Below are 25,396 nucleotides of genomic sequence, written 5' to 3'. Positions count from 1 at the left end.
CTGCTACAACCCACCTCACTCCTCACCCTGCTACAACCCACCACACCGCACTCCTCACCCTGCTACAACCAACCGCACTCCTCACCCTGCTACAACCCACCACACCGCACTCCTCACCCTGCTACAACCCACCCCACCGCACTCCTCACCCTGCTACAACCCACCACACCGCACTCCTCACCCTGCTACAACCCACCCCACCACACTCCTCACCCTGCTACAACCCACCGCGCTCCTCACCCTGCTACAACCCACCACACCGCACTCCTCACCCTGCTACAACCCACCACACTCCTCACCCTGCTACAACCCACCACACTCCTCACCCTGCTACAACCCACCACACTCCTCACCCTGCTACAACCCACCACACTCCTCACCCTGCTACAACCCACCCCACCACACTCCTCACCCTGCTACAACCCACCACACCGCACTCCTCACCCTGCTTCAACCCAGTGCACTCCTCACCCTGCTTCAACCCACCGCACCGCACTCCTCACCCTGCTACAACCCACCGCACTCCTCACCCTGCTACAGCCCACCACACCGCACTCCTCACCCTGCTACAACCCACCACACCGCACTCCTCACCCTGCTACAACCCACCACACCGCACTCCTCACCCTGCTACAACCCACCGCACTCCTCACCCTGCTACAACCCACCACACCGCACTCCTCACCCTGCTACAACCCACCACACTCCTCACCCTGCTACAGCCCACCACACTCCTCACCCTGCTACAGCCCACCACACCGCGCTCCTCACCCTGCTACAGCCCACCGCGCTCCTCACCCTGCTACAGCCCACCGCACTCCTCACCCTGCTACAACACACCACACCGCACTCCTCACCCTGCTACAGCCCACCGCGCTCCTCACCCTGCTACAACCCACCACACTCCTCACCCTGCTACAGCCCACCGCGCTCCTCACCCTGCTACCACCCACCACACCGCACTCCTCGCACTACTACAACCCAGCGCACTCCTCACCCTGCTACAACCCACCACACCGCACTCCTCACCCTGCTACAACCCACCCCACTTCTCACCCTGCTACAACCCACCTCACTCCTCACCCTGCTACAACCCACCACACCGCACTCCTCACCCTGCTACAACCAACCGCACTCCTCACCCTGCTACAACCCACCACACCGCACTCCTCACCCTGCTACAACCCACCCCACCGCACTCCTCACCCTGCTACAACCCACCACACCGCACTCCTCACCCTGCTACAACCCACCCCACCACACTCCTCACCCTGCTACAACCCACCGCGCTCCTCACCCTGCTACAACCCACCACACCGCACTCCTCACCCTGCTACAACCCACCACACTCCTCACCCTGCTACAGCCCACCGCGCTCCTCACCCTGCTACAGCCCACCGCGCTCCTCACCCTGCTACAACCCACCCCACTCCTCACCCTGCTACAACCCACCACACCGCACTCCTCACCCTGCTACAACCCACCACACCGCTCTCCTCACCCTGCTACAACCCACCACACTCCTCACCCTGCTACAGCCCACCGCGCTCCTCACCCTGCTACAACCCACCACACCGCACTCCTCACCCTGCTACAACCCACCACACTCCTCACCCTGCTACAACCCACCACAATCCTCACCCTGCTACAACCCACCACAATCCTCACCCTGCTATAGCCCACCGCACTCCTCACCCTGCTACAGCCCACCGCGCTCCTCACCCGGCTACAGCCCACCGCGCTCCTCACCCTGCTACAACCCACCGCGCTCCTCACCCTGCTACAACCCACCCCACTCCTCACCCTGCTACAACCCACCACACCGCACTACTACAACCCAGCGCACTCCTCACCCTGCTACCACCCACCCCACCGCACTCCTCACCCTGCTACAACCCAGCGCACTCCTCACCCTGCTACAACCCACCGCAACGCACTCCTCACCCTGCTACAACCCACCACACCGCACTCCCCAGCCTGCTACAACCCACCGCAACGCACTCCTCACCCTGCTACAACCCACCCCACCACACTCCTCACCCTGCTACCACCCACCCCACCGCACTCCCCACCCTGCTACAACCCACCGCACTCCTCACCCTGCTACAACCCACGGCACGCCTCACCCTGCTACCACCCACCACACTCCTCACCCTGCTTCAACCCACCACACCACACTCCTCACCCTGCTACAACCCACCCCACCGCACTCCTCACCCTGCTACAACCCACCGCACTCCTCACCCTGCGACAACCCACCGCACTCCTCACCCTGCGACAACCCACCACACTCCTCACCCTGCTACAACCAATCGCACTCCTCACCCTGCTACAACCCACTACACCGCACTCCTCACCCTGCGACAACCCACCGCACTCCTCACCCTGCTACAACCCACCACACTCCTCACCCGGCTACAACCCACAGCACTTCTCACCCTGCTACAACCCACCACACTCCTCACCCGGCTACAACCCACCACACTCCTCACCCGGCTACAACCCACGGCACTCCTCACCCTGCTACAACCCACGGCACTCCTCACCCTGCTACAACCCAAGGCACTCCTCACCCTGCTACAACCCACGGCACTCCTCACCCTGCTACAACCCACAGCACTCCTCACCCTGCCACAACCCACGGCACTCCTCACCCTGCTACAACCCACGGCACTCCTCACCCTGCTACAACCCACGGCACTCCTCACCCTGCTACAACCCACGGCACTCCTCACCCTGCTACAACCCACGGCACTCCTCACCCTGCTACAACCCACGGCACTCCTCACCCTGCTACAACCCACGGCACTCCTCACCCTGCTACAACCCACGGCACTCCTTACACTGCTAAAATCTCACCATGCACCCTCCACAATCTCCTCCACAATTCACTAGTACTTTATGATGAAGAGATGCTGGCTCCATACAAGGGTTTTTTTTTTTTTTTTTTCATACATGGAAGATTGTTATATATAGAACTATACATTGTGGCCAAATGAGGACCTGTCTATCAGGAAAATGGGGGATTCGGGGTGGGAATTCTGCAGGCTTTTGCTGACTAGACATGAGCTGTGTTATCCACAGTTGCCATAGGAATCTCTTACCGTTCTCTACCACACAGGAAACGCTGTACTGTCAGTGTGCCAGTGATTACTCACGTTGGCAGTGTATCCAGGCAACACAGACGTGTCAGTACCCATGTGGCATTGCCCACAAACCACAAGGCAGGGCTGGGGGAGCTCTGGGTGATTTTTATCATTTGAGCCGCTTCTGAGAAGAGTGCAGACTGTTCATTCAGAGCATCCGGTGTGGGGGTTTACCCTGAAACTACTTGTATCTCAGCTTTGGATTTTTTGGACTTTTGTTTGTAAGTTTGAGTCTCATTTGCAGAGGATGACACGTGTATACAAGGTCCCAGACTTTGTACACAGCCAGCTATTGTCCTGCATTATCAGCAGCGGTGGTATCCTTGGATAAACCGGCTTCCGATAAGGACATGATATGTTTACGTCTGGGTATTTGCATTGTTCGCAGTGACTGGTTTCCTATGCTGGCTTGTGTTTCATGCAGAGTTGATGCACCTGCACTGACATCGAATAGGACAAGCAGATGGACTGGTAATAAAAGTTTAGTCCATCCGCCTAGTACTGATATTTCAGTTTTGGATGGATTGGGGCAAGGTGAAAATCCCAGCAGATCTCTGTCAATGGGCACCTCCATATCCCCCCAAGCTATTCCTACCTGCCATAGCCGTTTAAAGAGGACTCTCCCTCCTCCATCTATAATTTCAACATTTATTAAAGTGGACCGGTCAGTAACTTTTCAAGTCTTAAATGCATTCCTAACATTTTACAATATACAGTATCATTATCCCAAAAAAGCCATTTTTTACCTGCAACTAGTCCTTTGCCAAGGCTGAGATGCAGAGGCGTAACTAGAACCTTCAAACCACGAAGGACCCCCCCCCAGACCCCTGGCTGGGGCCCTTCCCTTCAAGCCTGGGGCTCTTCCCACTGATCCTGGGGCCCTTCCTCTCATTGCAGAGACCTTTATTACGGTCCTGCAGTGGGACCCTTTTCACAAGTTCTGCAGTGGGCCCCCTTCCTGCCATCTTGGGGCCTCCCCACGGTGGTGGAATGCCAGGGCCCGGTCGTAAGTGTGACCTCTGCGATCCTGGAAGTTCACCCACTGGTGTCAGTAGTTTTTATTTTTTGGTATTTTAATTGTATTATTTTTTATCATTTTATTTACTTTATTTTTTACAATGTCACTGACTATGACTCTGTCCATTCAGAAAAGGAAGGAGCTGGTAAATTACATATTTACCGACCCCTTCCTGGTTCTCTATTGTGACACATCCCCTGCAGCAGCCGGCAGGAGAGGGGAGGGAGCACAGTGGGGGGGGGGGGGCAGCACACAGGGGCCCAGAGACCGCAGAACACAAGTGAACTGGATAGGAGGAGTGGCGGGGGCAGCATACAGAGGAACCAATCTCCTCCATTTTCCTCCTGCAGCTACAGAAGGAAAAAGGAGGACAGTAATTTCTCTACATGCTGCCCCCGCCGCCCCTCCTATCCAGGTGTACAGGGGAGACACACAGGCCCCCTGGAGCATGGGGCCCGGTTGCAATTGCAACCCCTGTAGTTACGCCCCTGCTGAGATGTCATCAGTCTGCTGCAGGCAGGAAGAAGCATTTCCTCCGTCTTCTCTTCCCCAGTAACTTTGTTGCGAGTCACAAGGTGAGAGGCTGCAGCAGGGGGCTGATCTGTGTCAGCCAAGAAGTAATTGGATTAAATGACTATAGCTGGGTTCACACTGGTGTGATGCGGGAACCACCACGGGTTCCCCCATCGCATCCGACTCGCAGGCAGTTCACACTGCTCTCTATGAACCGCTTCGTGTGTCAATATAAAGCTATGTGAAAGGGGAGAAGGTGAGGGGAGATTTTGTTTTGACACCTTATCAGACAAAAATCATGATTACATGCCAAGGCCCTATCCCTTAAATAGTAAAGTAGGAAAAAGGGGAGGAGATTCCAACCCCTTTCTCTCCCTTTGGGATGGAAACACTAAGAGGGATTTAGGAGGTGCCCGGCATAGATACACATGTAGACAATAATTATAAAAATGATACAATTAATATGTCATCATTAAAAGCCATAAACATTCATTAGTGCAATAACAATACATGGTGTGCCTCACTGGGCAAAAAGTAGTAGTTGGAGCACATGTGGATAATTCCGTATCTACGCGTTTCACCCAGAACTAGGGGCTTCCTCAGGATCCAAGATATGAATTAACACCACTTCAGTTGTAGACAAAAAATGCCTAAAAATCCAGCAGGTGGGGACAGCCAGAACTGTAGCTGGCTCATGTGGAAAACACGATGGCTAAAATTTAAAATCAATATCAATTGCTGCATATGAATCAGCCCCCCAACGATGAATACAGATGGCGCCATCCTTATGGAGAGAAAAGCAGAGGCATTGTCTGGCAGTAGCAGGATCTCTTTGAGATTCAACAAATACCTGGAAATGCTATAATGATACATTTATTGAGCTTTTTGCATTAAACCTAAAGAGTTTATCTTGTGACTGGTCCTCATTGAATGAGCAGAAGAAGCAAGTCTGGCTTTGCAGTGACTGAGATGGAGATGAAGGGGATGTTGCCATAGCTGTTATACCCAAGACCTGCAATATGTCAGTGGTGGTTGCCCCCCCCCCCCCCCCCATAGGTGAAATATCCTTTGGTTGGAGCAGGTCTGTAGACATTGGCACAGGTGGCTGTTGAGTCAGTAGAAGGTGGTGGGCAGGTAGAGGGTTGTAAATGTGATTTGGGGGTTCCGGTTTCAGCGTAGGACACCCCAGCATGAATCAGACCACCATGCAGAGATCTGTGAGCTCTGACACACATTATTTGGGTGTGCCTCAGTGTCTCAGCATGATTTCTTCCCTCTCTGCAGATTCCTGAGCACGTCCTCAGCTCTGGCTCCAGTTCCTTTGACATTCAATGACTATCACCAGAAGGAAGTCTTGTGGTCGCCATCTTCCTGTCTGACAGCCGGGGGTCTCCCATAGCGGGTCTTCCCAGCCGCTGAATCACAGAGCTGCAATGTCTTTTTTGGCTCTGCTCCTGCATATTAATGTGCTACCAGAGAGCCTCGGACACCATTGCAGCTCATTCCTATTACCTCTACACTGCAAGAATGACTAGATAGTCAGCTCTGCAGGACAGGGATAGATGAATGGCGGCAGTCCTGTCTTCTGCAGTGAAAGGGTTAGTAGAAGGCTGACACCCACTCAGTGCCCTTTCCCATCAGAATCCTTCCAGTGTTGTACGGCCTCTACGCCTCTCATTGTCTCGGCAGCCGGCCTGGAAACACATGTGAGAATCTCCCAACTGCTCCCGGGACTTCTGTCTGGAATGTGGCCCGAGGAGTTCCCAAACCTCGTCATTCCCAGAGCTGACCCAGAATTCCCAGAACTCCTTATTCCCCCAATAAAGCGCATAGCGATATGTAATGTACCTTCTATAAATAGCTATCGGACTCTGGGAGAAGATGGTTGGGGAACGCTTTGGGATTAAACCAGGATAGCGTCAGTTTTTTCTCTTAAAACCTGTTATCCCTTAGTCCTGCTAAATGCAAGTTATGGTGTCCCTGTAACCCAAGGGCTAGGTATGATGCCCCCTTCACCCCAAAAGCCAGGTATAGTATCCCTGTAACCACTAGCGCTTGGTAAAGTGTTCCTGTAACCTCAAGGGTTAGGCATGCAGTCCACTTAACCTCAAGTGCCTGGAATGGTGCTGGTGCCCCCCCCCCCCCTGTAATCCCCAGGGGCTTGGTATGGTGTCCCCCCCCCCCCCCATAACTCCTAAGGGCTACATATGGTGCCCTGTATGTGGTGCCCCCCCCAAGGGATAGGTTTTGCCCCTGCATCTCCAAGGGCTAGGTATTGTGTCCCCCTTCACCCCAGAAGCTAAATATATCCCTGTAACCCCAAAGCTTGGGTATAGTGCCCCCCCCCATAACTTCCAAGGGCTTCTTATGGTGTCCCATAACCCCCAAGGGCTACTTGTGGTGTTGTCTTCCCCCATAACCCCAAAGGGCTACTTATGGTGCTCTCCCCCATAACCCCAAAGGGCTACTTATGGTGCTCTCCCCCATAACCCCATATAACCCCCGAGGGCTACTTATTGTGACCCCCCCCTCCATATAACCCCCAAGGGCTACTTATGGTGCCCCCTCATAACCCCAAAGGGCTACTTGTGGTGTCGTCTTCCCCCATAACCCCAAAGGGCTACTTATGGTGCTCTCCCACATAACCCCAAAGGGCTACTTATGGTGCTCTCCCCATTATAACCCCGAGGGCTACTTATTGTGACCCCCTCCCCTCCATATAACCCCCAAGGGCTACTTACGGTGTCCCCCACCCCCAAGGGACACTTATGGTGCCCCCCTCATAACCCCAAAGGGCTACTTGTGGTGTCGTCTTCCCCCATAACCCCAAAGGGCTACTTTATGGTTCTCTCCCCCATAACCCCATATAACCCCCAAGGGCTACTTATTGTGACCCCCCCCCTCCATATAACCCCCAGGGGCTACTTATGGTGTCCCCCACCCCCAAGGGACACTTATGGGGCCCCCCTCATACCCCCAAAGGGCTACTTGTGGTGTCCCCCCCCCCCATATAACCCCCAAAGGCTCCTTATTGTGTCCCTGTATCCCCAAGTGCTAGGTATAGTGTTCCCCATAACTCCAAGGACTTGAAATGGAGTCTTCGTTAACTCAAGGGCAACGTCTCGGTATGTTGTCCTTGTCACCCAAAGGCTATGTATGGGGTCCCTGTCACCTCAAGGAAAAGGTATGGTGAACACTTTAACTCCAGGAGCCATATGGTTAACACTGTTACCCCAAGTTTACCCAAAGTGAAAACCACTGGCAGACTTTAAATTGGTAACATACAAGTGTAGTGGGGATCTCTGATGTGAATAGTGGTAGTTAATGTTGTACAGCATTGGTGAACCCAAGTCTAGGTATGGTGGATTGGTGAACCTGGATCTGGTTATGGTGTACCGGTGAACCAAAGGCTGGGTATGGTGCCGCCCTAAACCCCAAGGTCTCAATATAGTGTCCCTGTCACCAAGGGTTAGGCGTGGTATCCCTCATATTTCCAAGAGCTATGTGTGGTGTCAATGTAACCTCAAGGGAAAAAGTGTAGTGACCACTATATTTCAAGAGCTAGGTAATGTTATCCAAATTGACAACCAATGCAGAGTTTAAATTGGCAAAACAAGCAAGTTCAGTGCAGATCCCTGTTGTGAATAGTGGTAGGTATGATGAACAACATTGGTGAACCCAAGTCTAGGTAGGGTATACTAGTGAACCAGGACCTAGTTGTGGTGTACCGATTAACCAGGACCTAGTTATGGTGTACCGATGAACCAGGACCTAGTTATGGTGTACCGGTGAACCAGGACCTAGTTATGGTGTACTGTTGAACCAGGACCTAGTTATGGTGTACCGGTGAACCAGGACCTAGTTATGGTGTACCGGTGAACCAGGACCTAGTTATGGTGTACCGGTGAACCAAAGGCAAGGTTTGGTTACTAGGGGGAGTTTGCTGTAGAAAATGTTTATTGCTATCCTGTAGAATGATCACTTATTTGATCTGCATTGGCTTGCCATTACCCTGCCTGGACTAGCTGAGGAGACAACGGTTCTCTTGTTGGTGTTGGAAGACACAAAAACATGCCCTCTGCCAGTTAATAATTGCTGGGTGGGTCGGCGAGGCCTGCGGGATTAACAGCACCATTCTACAGACTGCTGTGCCAGTTATAAGGAGCCCATTCATATCAGTGTGACAGTTGGGAGTAATTCCATCTTTGTATGGATTGCCTCCTCGAAAATGCTTTTAATCTTCTGCCTCCACCCTCAGAAGCAAAGAATAGTTCCCCTGCATAATGAAATCCTTTCAATGGTCATTGTAGACGTAGACAGAGGTGTCCCCTCTTTTAGGGGCTCCTCCAAGTCGCTATATAGTTGTACATGTTTTTGTGGTTCTTCTGACCTTTGTATACAGTATATATGTACGTAGAGATCCCCCATGTAGTGTGCAGCCTCCACCCTGACCTCTTCTAGGTGACATGGGTGCAGGTGTGGGTGGCAAAGGCCAGGACTTCACTGCAATTGCTGGAATTTTTATGGCTGCTGGTAAAAGTGATTTATTGGTTCATTGTCCTCCTGGCTCCAGAGTTCTCTGGTTACTCACCGACCACTTTATCACGAACATGCAGTGGAAGAATTTAAACCTGCTACTCCCATCTGTTACTTCATACCTGAACCAAGGTCCATGCTGTGTATTCTACGTGTCCTGGCCCTTGTATGATATAATACTTCATCAATGACCAGGACATGGGCTATACTAGATAATATGGTAGGCCCTGTAGTCCTTATGTCATTAGTCTGTGTTGGCTCTTTGCTGTCTTATTATATTAGAGATCTAAATAGAAGTTCATGGTGTGAGCAGATGAGAGTTGTGCACTTTTTATTTGAGAAAAATGTAATCCTTTTATCTTTTAATGCTTAATTTCTTTTTTCTTTTATTATGTGTTATCTTCTCCGTCTTTGTCCTTCTCCTCTCCCACTTTCCATCCTCTGTCTCCACCTTCCTTTTTTTTCCTTTCCCCTTCTTCCAATTTCCCAATGCTGTCTTCCGATTACTCTCCCCATCTGATCTCTCCTGCCCTTTCACCTTCCCGCTTCTGCCCTTTTCTCCCTTCCACCCTCTGCACTCTATCCCCCTTTTTTTTTCTCTTTTCCCTCCGCCATTCCCCACATCTGCCTTTCTGCCATTCGCCCTACCCCTGCCTTTCCGCCATTCCCCACCCCTGCCTTTCCCCCATTCGCCATACCCCTGCCTTTCTGCCATTCCCCACCCCTGCCTTTCTGCCATTCGCCCTACCCCTGCCTTTCTGCCATTCCCCACTACCCCTGCCTTTCTGCCATTCCCCACTACCCCTGCCTTTCTGCCATTCCCCACTACCCCTGCCTTTCTGCCATTCGCCCTACCCCTGCCTTTCTGCCATTCGCCCTACCCCTGCCTTTCTGCCATTCGCCCTACCCCTGCCTTTCTGCCATTCGCCCTACCCCTGCCTTTCCGCCATTCGCCCTACGCCTGCCTTTCCGCCATTCCCCCTACGCCTGCCTTTCCGCCATTCCCCCTACGCCTGCCTTTCTGCCATTTCCCCCCTACCCCTGCCTTTCTGCCATTTCCCCCTACCCCTGCCTTTCTGCCATTTCCCCCTACCCCTGCCTTTCCGCCTTTCCCCCACCCCTGCATTTCCTTCTATCCCTCCTGTTTTGCTGTGCTTTATCCTCCGTGTCTTCTGGTCTCTCCTGTCGGCTCTGCAGCACTGGAGAGCAGAGGTAGGTCTTCTCTCTTTTCTCCTGGCTGTTCCATCTTCTGCCTTCTAATATCACTGCCAGGCTGTGGTGGGCATCACTTTGGATCTGTGTGTGTATAATAACCTGGTTGGTGCATGGCTTGTGATTATGGTGTGTGACTGACAATACATTGCATGACAGGTAATCTCCTCCATCTGTGAAGACGTCATGTGTGCTCAGCAGACATCAAACGCTCAGAGTTCTTATTTTAAGCTTTTTGCACAGAATCATTTTCCGCTATGAATAATAGAAGGTGCCATGAGGCTTGCTTGGAATGCTGTGTACTTCCTTCTAGTGATCTGTGTATATAGGTATTTATAGAGGAGCCGGAATCCAGGAAATTGGCTGTTGATTTAAGGGGGGGTCACTAGATCCAGCAGATGTTGGATGTTCTGATGGCGTGTCACTCTAAAAAGAGGGCCCCCGTGCACCCCGGTGTCGGGCCCCCATGCACCCCGGTGTCGGGCCCCATGCACCCCTCCGTGAGACCCGTGCTCCCCTCTCTCGGGGCCCCGTGCACCACTCTGTGGGGCCCCGTGCACCCCTCTGTCGGGCCGGTGTCGGGCCCCGTGCACGCTTCTGTGGGGCCCCGTGCACCCCTCTGTCAGGCCAGTGTCGGGGCCCCCGTGCACCCCTCTGTCGGGCCAGTGTCAGCCCCAGTGCACCCCTCTGTCGGGGCCCCGTGCACCCCTCTGTCGGGCCCCGTGCACCCCTCTGTCGGGCCCCGTGCACCCCTCTGTCGGGCCCCATGCACCCCTCTGTCGAGCCGGTGTCGGGCCCCGTGCACCCCTCTGTCGGGCCGGTGTCGGGCCCCGTGCACCCCTCTGTCGGGCCCCGTGCACCCCTCTGTCGGGCCGGTGTCGGGCCCCGTGCACCCCTCTGTCGGGCCGGTGTCGGGGCCCGTGCACCCCTCTGTCGGGCCGGTGTCGGGGCCCCGTGCACCCCTCTGTCGGGCCGGTGTCGGGCCCCGTGCACCCCTCTGTCGGGCCGGTGTCGGGCCCCGTGCACCCCTCTGTCGGGCCGGTGTCGGGCCCCGTGCACCCCTCTGTCGGGCCGGTGTTCGGCCCCGTGCACCCCTCTGTCGGGCCCTGTGCACCCCTCTGTCGGGCCAGTGTCGGGGCCCCCGTGCACCCCTCTGTCGGGCCAGTGTCAGCCCCAGTGCACCCCTCTGTCGGGGCCCCGTGCACCCCTCTGTCGGGCCCCGTGCACCCCTCTGTCGGGCCCCATGCACCCCTCTGTCGGGCCGGTGTCGGGCCCCGTGCACCCCTCTGTCGGGCCGGTGTCGGGGCCCCCGTGCACCCCTCTGTCGGTGCCCCGTGCACCCCTCTGTCCGGCCGGTGTCGGGCCCCGTGCACCCCTCTGTCGGGCCGGTGTCGGGGCCCGTGCACCCCTCTGTCGGGCCGGTGTCGGGCCCCGTGCACCCCTCTGTCGGGCCGGTGTCGGGCCCCGTGCACCCCTCTGTCGGGCCGGTGTCGGGCCCCGTGCACCCCTCTGTCGGGCCGGTGTCGGGCCCCGTGCACCCCTCTGTCGGGCCGGTGTTCGGCCCCGTGCACCCCTCTGTCGGGCCCTGTGCACCCCTCTGTCGGGCCAGTGTCGGGCCCCGTGCACCCCTCTTCTGGGTGCAGGTCCAGGGGTGGGAGGGCAGACACCTCGGATGGAACTTCATAGACCCAGGCCTGTGCGTCCATTATGGGCACTGCCTCATCCCCATGCTCTTACCCCCCCCCCCCCCTAATCCCACATTAAAATGACTGTGCACTATCTGAAGCTGGGTTGGAGTTTACCATTTCACAACTACAATACAATACCCCGTATCACCAGTGTGGTGATTAACATTACAGCTGAGAAATAGGAATGCGCACCTATGTGCATTCCTAGTCCTGCTGTCAATCTGACCCATTCATAGAGTCCTTGTCAATTTAACTGACACTGTTTATAGGTTCTAGGGTCGAAGATTAAGGGCTCATTTAAATTTTTGCTATGTGTTAACGCGTGTTATGTCGTGTCCTAACTTGTATTGGGTTTGCTGTTCACCAAAGCTGCGGCCTCCATACCGTGTCCTGTATACGATGCGAATCGTGCATGTTTATTCTTCGCCTATTGCGGCTCTCCCTCATCCTCCTCGGTGTAGTAGCGGACGGGGGTGGCTGTGACAGATGCATGTCCTTGTCCTGTCAGGCTGATTGTGTGGTGCAGCTGTCCTCCCATCCTGTGCACCCCCCCCCCGGCCATTTCTGAATTATGCATTATGGAAATACCTGCTGGTATAGAGTCTATAATCCCTGCATTGGAAATGAGCCGCACCCAGATCCTTCGCTGATCGCAGTCTGCTCCCCTAGAGGGAAATCCCATTGTGCGGTCAGTCCGCCCCGAGAGCCACCATTGTTACATCATCCGGATAGTCATTGGTGACAATAATTCCCCATCTAACTCTTCAGTAATTTGGGGATTATATGTCCAAACCTTTCCAATCCTCCTGATTGTCACTGATCCAGAATAAGTGTGTCTGACTTCACTGACTGCATGCTTGTGAATCAGCCAGGAAATCCCAGCATACTAGCCAGGCATCTAGCATTTTCAGGAGGAGTTAATCAATTTCAGCCCTAAGACTGTTCCTCAATACAGCGTTTGTTGAAAGTATCTAAACCCCAGAACAGATTTCAGTTCAGCTAACAGGAATTGTCCCTATCAGTGTTCTCCCTCTGCAGCGGGGTCCCTGTCTGCGTCTGGCGTCTTCAGCTTGCATTGGGGTCCCTATTGGCGTGCTTGGAGCAGGGTTCCCCGTCGGGCGTCTTCCCCTTGGATCGGGGGTCCCAGTCGGGCGTCTTCCCCTTGGATCGGGGGTCCCAGTCGGGCGTCCTCCCCTTGGATCGGGGGTCCCAGTCGGGCGTCCTCCCCTTGGATCGGGGGTCCCAGTCGGGCGTCCTCCCCTTGGATCGGGGGTCCCAGTCGGGCGTCCTCCCCTTGGATCGGGGATCCCAGTCGGGCATCCTCCCCTTGGATGGGGGATCCCAGTCGGGCGTCCTCCCCTTGGATGGGGGATCCCAGTCGGGCGTCCTCCCCTTGGATGGGGGATCCCAGTCGGGCGTCCTCCCCTTGGATGGGGGATCCCAGTCGGGCGTCCTCCCCTTGGATCGGGGATCCCAGTCGGGCGTCCTCCCCTTGGATCGGGGATCCCAGTCGGGCGTCCTCCCCTTGGATCGGGGATCCCAGTCGGGCGTCCTCCCCTTGGATCGGGGATCCCAGTCGGGCGTCCTCCCCTTGGATCGGGGATCCCAGTCGGGCGTCCTCCCCTTGGATCGGGGATCCCAGTCGGGCGTCCTCCCCTTGGATCGGGGATCCCAGTCGGGCGTCCTCCCCTTGGATCGGGGATCCCAGTCGGGCGTCCTCCCCTTGGATCGGGGATCCCAGTCGGGCATCCTCCCCTTGGATCGGGGATCCCAGTCGGGCGTCCTCCCCTTGGATCGGGGATCCCAGTCGGGCGTCCTCCCCTTGGATCGGGGATCCCAGTCGGGCGTCCTCCCCTTAGATTGGGCATCCCAGTCGGACGTCCTCCCCTGGGATCGAAGATCCCCATCGGGAGTCCTCCCCTTGGATCGGGTTCCCCGTCGGGCGTCCTCCCCTTGGATTGGGGGGCCCCCATCGGGCGTCCTCCCCTTGGATCGAAGATCCCCATTGGGCGTCCTCCCCTTGGATCGGGGTCCCCGTCGGGCGTCCTTTGCTTGGATCGGGGTCTCCATCGGGCGTTCTCCTTTTGGATCGGGGTCTCCATCGGGCGTCCTCCCCTTGGAATCAGGGTCCCCGTCGGGCATCCTCTCCTTGGAGCAGGGTCCCCGTCGGGCATCCTCTCCTTGGAGCAGGGTCCCCGTCGGGCATCCTCTCCTTGGAGCAGGGTCCCCGTCGGGCATCCTCTCCTTGGAGCAGGGTCCCCGTCGGGCATCCTCTCCTTGGAGCAGGGTCCCCGTCGGGCATCCTCCCCTTGGAATCGGGGTCCCCATCGGGCGTCCTCCCCATTGTAACATTTTCCTGATAGTCATTGGTGACAATAATTTTCCATCTAACTCTTCAGTAATTTGGGGATTATTTGTCCAAACGTTTCCAATCCTCCTGGTTGTCACTCATCTGGAATAAGTGAGTCTGACTTCACTGGCTGCATGCTTGTGGATCAGCCAGGAAATCCCACCATACTAGCCAGGCATTTAGCATTTTCAGGAGGAGTTAATCAATTTCAGCCCTAAGAGTGTTCCTCAATACAGTGCTTGTTGAAAGTATCTAAACCCCAGAACAGATTTCAGTTCAGCTCACAGGAATTGTCCCTATCAGTGTTCTCCCTCTGCAGCGGGGTCCCCGTCCTCCTTTTGCAATTGGGGGCCCCATCTGGCATCCTCCCCTTTGGGAATCAGGGTTCCCGTCGGTCATCCTCCCCTTTGCAATTAGGGTCCTCCGTTGAAGGGGAGACCATAGACCGTCTCTGGGCCCCAGCCTCTGGATAAAGTCTTGCAGTGGGCCAGATGCGGCCCATGGGCTCTAAATTGGAGACCCCCAATTTTTTAAAAATAAAAATTGATGGCAGGTTGTCTCTTTTTACCTCCTCTGGTTCCCCTATCAGTCGCGTAGCGGCCCGCCCCAGATTCCGACACGGTGGATTTCATGGATTCTGTCGATATTTTTCACAACAGACGGATCATTGTGCGTGCGTCGTGTCAGCGAATAGAGCCGCCATTGTCGCCACATTTAACTCCATAACCTTATATTAAGTTAATAGCAGACGTTTCCTTTTGAAGTGCGGTTGGTGGGGCTGCGGAGAGATGCTGAGCTGGCTGTACAGAGGACATGATGGCGATCGGCCAGATCAGACTTCAGTCCACCAGCTGATTTGTTTGAGTGCGCGCAAACACACCACAGGTCTCTGCCAGGTCCCAGAGATATGGTAGAGCCTCACAGCATGTCAGCTCCTTCCCTGCACACGCGCATACACACCATGTGCCTCTGCTAGGATCCACTCCTTTCCTGCACATGTGCACACACACCATGGGTCTCTGCTAGAGTCTGATCCTTCCCTGCACATGTGCACACACGCCATGGGGCTCTGGTAGAGTCTGCTCCCTCCCTGCACATGTGCACACACGCCATGGGGTTCTGCTAGAGTCAGCTCCTTTCCTGCACATGTGCACATGCCATGGGCCTCTGCTAGAGTCTGCTCCCTCCCTGCATATGTGCACAAACGCCATGGGGCTCTGCTAGAGTCTGCTCCCTCCCTGCATATGTGCACACAAGCCATGGAGCTCTGCTAGAATCCACTCCTTCCCTGCACATGTGCACACACGTCATGGAGCTCTGCTAGAATCCACTCCTTCCCTGCACATGTGCACACACGCCATGGAGCTCTGCTAGGATTCACTCCTTCCCTGCACATGTGCACACACGCCATGGAGCTCTGCTAGGATTCACTCCTTCCCTGCACATATGCACACACGCCATTGGGCTCTGCTAGAGTCCGCTCCTTCCCTGCACATGTGCACACACGCCATGGGGACTATGCTAGAGTCCGCTCCAACCCTGCACATGTGCACACGCCATGGGTCTCTGCTAGAGTCAGCTCCTTCCCTGCACATGTGCACACATGCCATGGGGCTCTGGTAGAGTCTGCTCCCTCCCTGCACATGTGCACACACGCCATGGGGTTCTGCTAGAGTCAGCTCCTGTCCTGCACATGTGCACATGACATCGGCCTCTGCTAGAGTCCGCTCCTTCCCTGCACATGTGCACACACGCCATGGGTCTCTGCTAGAGTCAGCTCCTGTCCTGCACATGTGCACATGACATGGGCCTCTGCTAGAGTCCGCTCCTTCCCTGCATATGTGCACACACGCCATGGGGCTCTGCTAGAGTCTGCTCCTTCCCTGCACATGTGCACACAAGCCATGGAGCTCTGCTAGAATCCACTCCTTCCCTGCACATGTGCACAACGCCATGGAGCTCTGCTAGGATCCACTCCTCCCCTGCACATGTGCACACACGCCATGGAGCTCTGCTAGGATCCACTCCTTCCCTGCACATGTGCACACACGCCATGGAGCTCTGCTAGGATCCACTCCTTCCCTGCACATGTGCACACGCCATGGGGCTCTGCTAGAGTCCGCTCCCTCCCTGCACATGTGCACACACGCCATGGAGGCTCTGCTAGAGTCCGCTCCTTCCCTGCACATGTGCACACATACCATGGGGCTCTTCTAGAGTCCACTCCCTCCCTGCACATGTGCACACGCCATGGAGCTCTGCTTGAGTCCACTCCCTCCCTGCACATGTGCACACGCCATGGAGCTCTGCTTGAGTCTGCGCCTTCCCTGCACATGTGCACACACACCAAAGCTCCTTCCTTGCGTATGTGCAGACATGTCACAGGGCTCTGCTAGAGTCAGCGCCTTTCCTGCACATGTGCAGACAAGCCATAGGGACTCTGCCAGGGTTCTAGTAGATCCCTTTGGCATGTCTGCGCATGCGTGGAATATGGCACACAGTTTTCAAAGACAAGGCCCATTGGGGTCACTGCAGTCTGCAGGCGGCAATAAAATGGTCCCCCTAGACGCTGCATGGTGCTCTCTACAGTTCCCACATGGACATAGGTGATATTTGAACACTCTAGAATGCACAAACCGAATTTCAAGCCCCTTAACCCCTGGTTCCCAACCTGGTGCCTGAGGGCCGCATGTGGCCCTTTGGTATATGATGTGTGGCCCCTGCAACCTCAGCAGTCTGTAGTGGGAACATTGATTAGGGGAATAGCATTGATCTCTACTGGCCTCGGGTAATGTTCCCATTTTCTTATTGTCTTCTGCAGCGTCTTCCCAGCCAACAATGTATCCTGTCCTCACTCTCTGACCCTCATTTCCTCTATTATCTCTGCACTCTCTGACACTCCTCTCCAGCATTACATATATTGAACATTGTGTGGCCATTTGGTGATAGCTGCAATGAGGCCTCTTAACTCATAAGTTGACAACCACTGGCCTAAACAATCATCATGGGGCAGAACGGGCAGCACGCTTATTGGTTAGCACTTCTACCTTGCAGCACTGGGGTCCTGGTTCAAATACCAAGCAGGACAGCATCTGCATGGAGTTTGCATGGTCTCCCTGTGCTTGTGTGGATTTCCTTCTACGTTCCAAAGACGTGCTGCTTGGCACCTTTCCATATCGGCCCTACTATGGAGTGATTTACTAAAATTGGAGAGGGCAAAATCTGGTGTCTGGTGCAGCTCTGCATAGATACCAATTGGCTTCCAATTTTTTTTTTGTTTTGTTTTTTTTTAACAAAGCTGAACATGCTGAAGCTGATTTTGCACTCTAATTTTAGTAAATCAACCCAATGTGTATGTATGTGAGATGGGGACTTTAGATTGTAAGCAATTGGGCAGTGGTCTGCAAACTGCGGCTCAGGGGCTGGATGTGGCTCTTTGCTTTGCCTTTATCAGCCCTTGGGACACTATTCCTCCCACTGATCAAAGGAACTAACCCATCTACACCAGCATTGGGGCACCAGGGGTGGGGCCCTATTCTTCCCACTGACCCCAGCAATGGGGCCCTATACTTCTCACTGACACCAATGGTGGGGCCCTATACTTCCCACTGACACCAATGGTGGGGCCTTATTCCTCCCACTGACACCAATGGTGGGGCCTTATTCCTCCCACTGACACCAATGGTGGGGCCTTATTCCTCCCACTGACACCAATGGTGGGGCCTTATTCCTCCCACTGACACCAATGGTGGGGCCTTATTCCTCCCACTGACACCAATGGTGGGGCCTTATTCCTCCCACTGACACCAATGGTGGGGCCTTATTCCTCCCACTGACACCAATGGTGGGGCCTTATTCCTCCCACTGACACCAATGGTGGGGCCTTATTCCTCCCACTGACACCAATGGTGGGGCACTATTCCTCCCACTGACACCAATGGTGGGGCCTTATTCCTCCCACTGACGCCAATGATGGGGCACCCGTGCCTCCCACTGACGCCAATGATGGGGCACCCGTGCCTCCCACTGACGCCAATGATTGGGCACCCGTGCCTCCCACTGATGCCAATGATTGGGCACCCGTGCCTCCCACTGATGCCAATGATGGGGCACCCGTGCCTCCCACTGACGCCAATGATGGGGCACCCGTGCCACCCACTGACGCCAAGGAATTTTCTACTCCCTCTGGCCACAGGCTGGCCCCCTCAAGGTCGGAAGGACAGTCAACTGGCGCTTTGTTCAGAATGTTTGGAGACCCCTGCTCTTGGGGGCAGGGACCACTGTGTATGAACAATATGTAAAGCGCAGTGTAAATTGCATAGTAAATAAAAGGGGCAGAGAAGGTGCATTAACAAAGGAGTTTTGCTGAGTTGGCAGAAACTTTTCCAAAGGCGGAGTGACCCTTTAATTTTCATTGCACCCCCAACTGCTCCAGTTCTGCTTAGCACATGGTTTTCCTAACACATACGGTTGTAGCTTGAGGAACAAAGGTGTCATTGAAGGTGGTGAGCCCCCCCCCCCCTCAGGTTATTGTAGAGAGGAGCTTATGGAAAATGAGTCATCGGTCAGATTCCTCCAGGCCGTGTAGCACATGCATTCAATATGTAGAGCGGATCTGCGAAGAGCAACGCGGGCCGGCTCACATCTTCCATACGGTCTGTTTAGTTGGCCTCTGGGGGGGATCAGAATTACATTGGGCCCTTTATGTAAATGTTCTGCGGCAGTCCGTAGGCGTCTCGTGAAGGTGAGTCCAGTGCCAGGAAAGTCTGCCCGGTGCCAGCCAGGAATCTTCAACAAGACCAGCCTTCAGAATACCATGGGGGGGGGTTTATACCATCTGCCCTTCACCGGGGTAAATGGCCGCCATTGTTGGATCTTCCCTGGAGGGGTTGGTGACTAACGCAGCTCCGATCTCGGGATTGGCCTTGGCTTGAGGGGTGCAATGCTGCTTAGTAGACTTGGGCCGCCTCGGGTCTCTAGGGATGGATTCTCCGGGATCTGATCCCAGTTGGTGTTTACAGACGGCGGCTCTTATCGCCGATCTCCGCACGCCGCTGACACTGACGGATTGTGCTGGGCGAGGTCGCTGCCGTATTCCAGATGAAAGGTTACATTCTACGAGAGCCAATGCCAAGTCCTCCACCCAGCGGGCAAAGTGCACGCGCTTCTCTCATAATGCCCCCCACTCCTTGGGTAACCCGGCTTCGCCCTACACCCGGTACCTGTCACAGGTTTTTCTGATTGTCAGCAGTTGTACTAACTGCCCCGCCCCGCCCCCGATGACCAGGCCATTTCTTGCAATACGGCACTGCGTTACTTTAACTGACAATTGCGCGGGCATGCGACGCTGTACCCAAATACAATTGATGTCCTTTTTTTACCACAAATAGAGCTTTCTTTTGGTGGTATTTTATCACCTGTGCGATTTTTTTTTTTTTTGCGCTATAAACAAAAAAAGAGCGACAATTCTGAAAAACAAAAACAAAAAAAAAATATTTTTCACTTTCTACTAAATAACATTCCCAAAAAAACAAACAAATTTTTTCATCCTTTTAGGCCAATTTGTATTCTGCTACATATTTTGGTAAAAAAAAAAATCCCAATAAGCGTATATTGATTGGTTTGCGCAAAAGTTATCGCAGCTACAAAATAAGGGAAAGATTTATGTTATTTTTATTTTTTATTTATTTTTTACTAGCAATGGCGGCGATCTGCGATTTTTTTTTTTTTTTTTTGCAGGACTGCGACATTGCGGCGCACAGATCGGACCCCTAAGTGACATTTTTGACACTTTTGGGGGGACCAGTGACATTACTACAGTAATCAGTGCTAAAAATATGCACTGTTACTGTAATATTGACACTGGCAGGGAAGGGGTTAACCCAGGGGCTATTAAAGGGTTAATATTGAGCCTAGGGGGTGTTTTCTAACTGTGTGGGGGAGGAACTTGTAGAATCAACACAGAGACCTGTGATCCTAAATAGGAGGATCACAGGCGCTCTGTGATCATTCCAGAGAGAAAAATGGTCGGCTGTGTTTACAACAGCAGACCGTCGTTCTCTCTCAGCGGGGAATGATCGCAGGTGCCTGGCGGCAATCAGTGCCACCGGTCCCGTGGATCCCCGCTTGCCCCCAGGACCGCTCCTGTGAACCGCCGTTACAGGTACGGCAATTCGCGCAGCCGAGCCAGCCTGCCGCAGTATATATGCGACAAGCAGTTAACTGACAATTGCGCAATCGTGCCCCGCAATAGCAAAATAAAATTGATGTCTTTTTTTTCCCCACTGATGGAGCTTTCTTTTGGTGGTATTTGATCACCTGTGCGATTTTTTTTTTTTTTTTTTTTTTTTTTTTTTTTTATTATTTATTTGCGCTATAAACAAAATAATACAGACAATTTGGGGGAAAAAATATATATTTTTATTATTTTGTCCAATAAAAAAAAAAAATCTAATTTCTTCATCAATTTAGGCCAATATGTATTCTGCTTCATATTTTTGATAAATAATCTCAATAAGCATATATTGAGTGGTATAGTGTATATTGGGGAAAAAATATATATTTTTTATTTTTTTGTCCAATAACCTTTTTTAAAAAAATTGAATTTCTTCATCAATTTAGGTCAATAAATATTCTGCTACATATTTTTGATTAAAAAAAAAAATCTGAATTAATATATATTGAGTGGTTTGCTCCAAAGTTATAGTGTCTACAAACTATGGGATATTTACTGGAAATTTTTATTTTTTTATACTCCTAATGGCAGTGATCTGCAATATTACGGCAGACAATCTGACACTAACTGACACTTCTGAAACTTTGTGGGAACTGGTGACAGCAATACAGTCATCAGTACTAAAAATATGCACAGTACTAATGACACTGGCTGAGAATGGGGTTAAGATCAGGGGCGATCAAAAGTGTTAACTGTGTGCCTAGCCAGTGTTTATGTGAGCACTGTATTGTGCTTTTAGTAAGGCTCCGTTCACATATTGGCGTCGCGGGCAGAATTGCAGCGATTCTACCCGCAATCCCAAATCGTGGGACACCCATATGATTCCCATCACTTCCAATGGCGCCCCAAAACCCGGCACGATTTTTGCCGCGATTGTCGCCGGACGAATTGCGGTAAAATCGCGCAAACAGAATCACGGGACGCCTGTCACCCAAAAAAAAAATCCCAATAAGCGTATATTGAGTGGTATAGCGTATATTGGGGAAAAAAATATGTATTTTTTGTCCAATAAAAAATTCAAAAAAAATCTTATTAAAAAATTTCTTCATCATTTTAGGCCAATATATATTCTGCTACATATTTTTGATTTAAATAAAAAAAATCCAAATTAGTGTATATTGAGCAGTTTGCACCAAAGTTATAGTGTCTATGGGATATTTACTCGAAATGTTTATTTACTTTTTATACTCGTAACCGCAGTGATCTGCAATATTGCGGCGGACAATCTGACACTAACTGTAAATCGCGCAAACAGAATCGCGGGACGCCTGTCGCCCAAAAAAAGTTCTTGTCCTTCTTTTGGTGCGACAGGCGTCCCTTGATAGATAGATAGATAGATTTTTTTTTTTTTATAAAAAGAATATATATATTTTAGAAAGATTATATATATATATATATATATATATATATATATATATATATATATATATTTTTTTTTTTTTTTTATTTTAATAATGCATTTAAATATATATATATATATATATATATATATATATATATATATATATATATATATATATATATATATATATAAATGTATTATTAAAATATTATTATTAAAGAATATATATATATATATATATATATATATATATATATATAATCTTTCTATAAAAAATATATATATATATATATTTTATATATATGATTCTGCACAGAACAGCCACCCTGTAGCAGTAAATCTGCTATGGGGGGGGGGGGGGTCTATACACACGTAACAATCTGATCATGCAATCTCTGTACAACCAACTTTAGATCTTCCAAAACACTCCTAAACTATCCAATCACGGGGGCCATTGCACTACATGTTGGCAGATCTAACGGAGATTGTGCAATCAGATTGTACAATGTATGGTCACACTTAGGCATATAATTGGATGTATTATATACCTGCTATGTACTAATCCTCTGTGCTCTGCTCTTCCTTTAGGCTCAACGTCACGTCAATGATCTGTACGAAGACCTCCGCGATGGACACAACCTCATCTCCCTGCTGGAAGTCCTCTCCGGGGAGACCCTGGTGAGTCTCACGCCACCTACAGGGCGCAATTCTGTATTGCAGCTTCTGCACTGCTCACCTCTCATTACTAATGTGTCCCCCGAAATCTGACTCTTCTCACCCTTCCATTGATAGGACACGTGGGGCAAACTTAATAGGAGAACCCCTCCCCCCCCCCCTCCAAATAACCTGAAATGAGGGATCTGCAGCTGCATTTATCGCATTCAAGCTTCGTACATACAGGCAACTTTTCTCAAATTCTGATTGGTGGATATCCCCAGTGTGTTCAGCACTCAGCAGCCGCTCTCTAAATATTGCATGAGCTTTGGAAACCCTTTCCATCGGAGGCTAGATTCGCACCCTACAGGCACCAGCAAGCATGATCGCGTTTTCATGCGCTTTTCATGCGTTCTCACACGTCACAAAGCCCATTCGTTTCAATGGGCTTCCCTACACATGAGAAACATGGAAAACACGTTTGCAGGTGCATGGGAGTTCTGCATTACTGCAATAGGACAACGCGTTTCCGTGCCTGTCGGGAAAGCGCTCAATTTTGCACGCCTTCCTGACTCGCATAGATGTGACGCTGGCCTTAGGTTCAATACACACCTGAGCATAGCGGGAACTCGCATTCCCACCTGCCTTTTTTTTTTTAATAGGTTTTTAACGCACGTTGCGCCTAGTGCAGCCCATTCACTTGAATGGGCTGCCCTATGCGCAAAAATTGGACCAATCAAGAAAGCATGCAATTTTGCAGGCTTTCCCGATGCGCATAGATGTGAAGCTAGCCTTCGGACCCATACACACCTGAGCGTAGCGGGAACACGCATTCCCGCTTGCCTTATTTTTTTTTTAAATGTTAACGCGTATCGCGCTTAGGGCTGCTCATTGACTTGAATGGGCTGCCCTATGCGCAAAAATCAGGCAGTCGGGAAAGCATGCAGTTCTGGACGCCTTCCTGACGCGCATAGATGTGAAGCTAGCCTTAGGTCCCATACACTTGCCTTTTTTTTTTTTTTACAGGTTTTTAATGCATGTCACGCCTAGGGCAGCCCATTCACTTTAATGGGCTGCCCTATGCGCAAAAATTCAGCCAATCGAGAAAGCACGGATTTTTGCACACCTTCCCAGTGAGCAATGATGTGAAGCTAGCCTTAGACCCTACACACACCCGAGCGTTACACATTAATGCGCATCGCGCCTAGGGCAGTCGGTTCACTTGAATAAGCTGCCCTATGCGTAAAAATCAGGCCGTCGGAAGACACGCACAATTTTGCATGACTTTCTGACGCGCAATGATGTGAAGCTAGCCTTAGGCCCCATACACACCTGAGCGTCACACGTTAACGCGCATAGCGCCTAAGGCAGCCCGTTCACTTGAATATGCTGTCCTATGCGCAAAAAGTAGGCCGTTGGAAGACGTGCGCAATTTTGGACGACTTTCTGACGCACATAGATGTGAAGCTAGCCTTCGGCCCCATGCACACCTGAGCATAGCGGGAACACGCATTCCAGCTTGCCTTTTTTTTTTAACAGGTTTTTAACGTGCGTTGCGCCTAGGGCAGCCCATTCACTTTAATGGGCTGCCCTATGCGTGAAAATCAGGCCATCGGGAAAGCACGCAATTTTGCACGCCTTCCCTACGCACAATGATGTAAAGCTAGCCTTAGGCCCCATACACACCTGAACGTAGTGGAAGCACACATTCCAGCTTACCTTTTTTACACGTTAACGCGCGTTCAAGTGAATGGGCTAACCTATGCGCAAAAATCGGGCCCTCAGGAAAGCGTGCAATTTTAGATGCCTTCCCGACGTGCATAGAGGTGAAGCTAGCCTTAGGCCCCAAACACACCTAAGCGTGTATTGAATGGGTTGCCCTATGCGGCCAATCGAGAAAGCACGCAATTTTGCACGCCTTCCCAATGCGCAATAATGTGAAGCTAGCCTTACGCCCTATACTCACCTAGGCAAGCGGGAATGCGTGTTCCTACTACGCTTTTTTTTTTGTTTTGTTTTTTACGCTTAAATACGCGCTGCGCCTATGGCAGCCCATTCACTTGAATGGGCTGCCCTATGCGCAAAAATCGGGCCAATCAAGAAAGCATGCAATTTTGCACGCCTTCCCGACGCACAATAATGTGAAGCTAGCCTTGGGCCCCAAACACACCTAGGCAAGCGGGAATGCGTGTTGCTGTTACGCTTTATTTTATTAATTTTTTTACGCGTTAACGCGCATCACGCCTAATGCCCGTTTACTTTAATAGTCTGCCCTATGCGTGAAAATCGGGCCATCAGGAATGCACGCAATTTTGCACGCCTTCCCGACGCTCAATGATGTGGTGCTAGCCTTAGACCCCATAGACACCTGAGCATAGCGGGAACATGCATTGCTGCTTGCCTTTTTTTTTTTTTTAACCACGTTAACGCGCATCGCACTTGGGCACCGTTCACTTGAGTAGTCTGCCCTATGCGCAAAAATCAGGCCATCGAGAAAGCATGCAATTTTGCATGCTTTCTCTATGTCTCTATGTTCAATGATGTGAAGCTAACCTTAGACCCCATACACACTTGAGCGTAGTGGAAGCGCGTGTTCCAGCTCGCGTTTTTTTTTTTTTTTTTTTACACGTTTCTAATGCGTGTCACGCTCACATGCAAAGGTTGCCCCAAAGTCGCTACAGAACCTTTTCGGTCATGGAGCG

At 52.0% G+C, this 25,396-nt stretch overlaps 1 protein-coding gene across 13 annotated transcripts in view; it reads left to right on the top strand.

Moving 5' to 3' along the window:
- The window catches only part of PLEC (plectin), a 392,819-nt gene that overhangs the window by 270,808 nt on the left and 96,615 nt on the right, over positions 1-25,396 (top strand). For all 13 annotated transcript variants that reach the window (XM_082257384.1, XM_082257378.1, XM_082257383.1 and 10 more), the window contains one exon: positions 22,629-22,718. In XM_082257384.1, the coding sequence (XP_082113510.1) occupies positions 22,629-22,718 (90 nt within the window). The remainder of the gene's footprint in view (positions 1-22,628; positions 22,719-25,396) is intronic.

The sequence above is a fragment of the Pelophylax lessonae genome, assembly GCF_965119305.1.
Source record: "Pelophylax lessonae genome assembly, chromosome: 5".
NCBI classification, from domain to species: Eukaryota; Metazoa; Chordata; class Amphibia; order Anura; family Ranidae; genus Pelophylax; species Pelophylax lessonae.
This window is presented reverse-complemented; position numbering and strand designations above follow the sequence as displayed.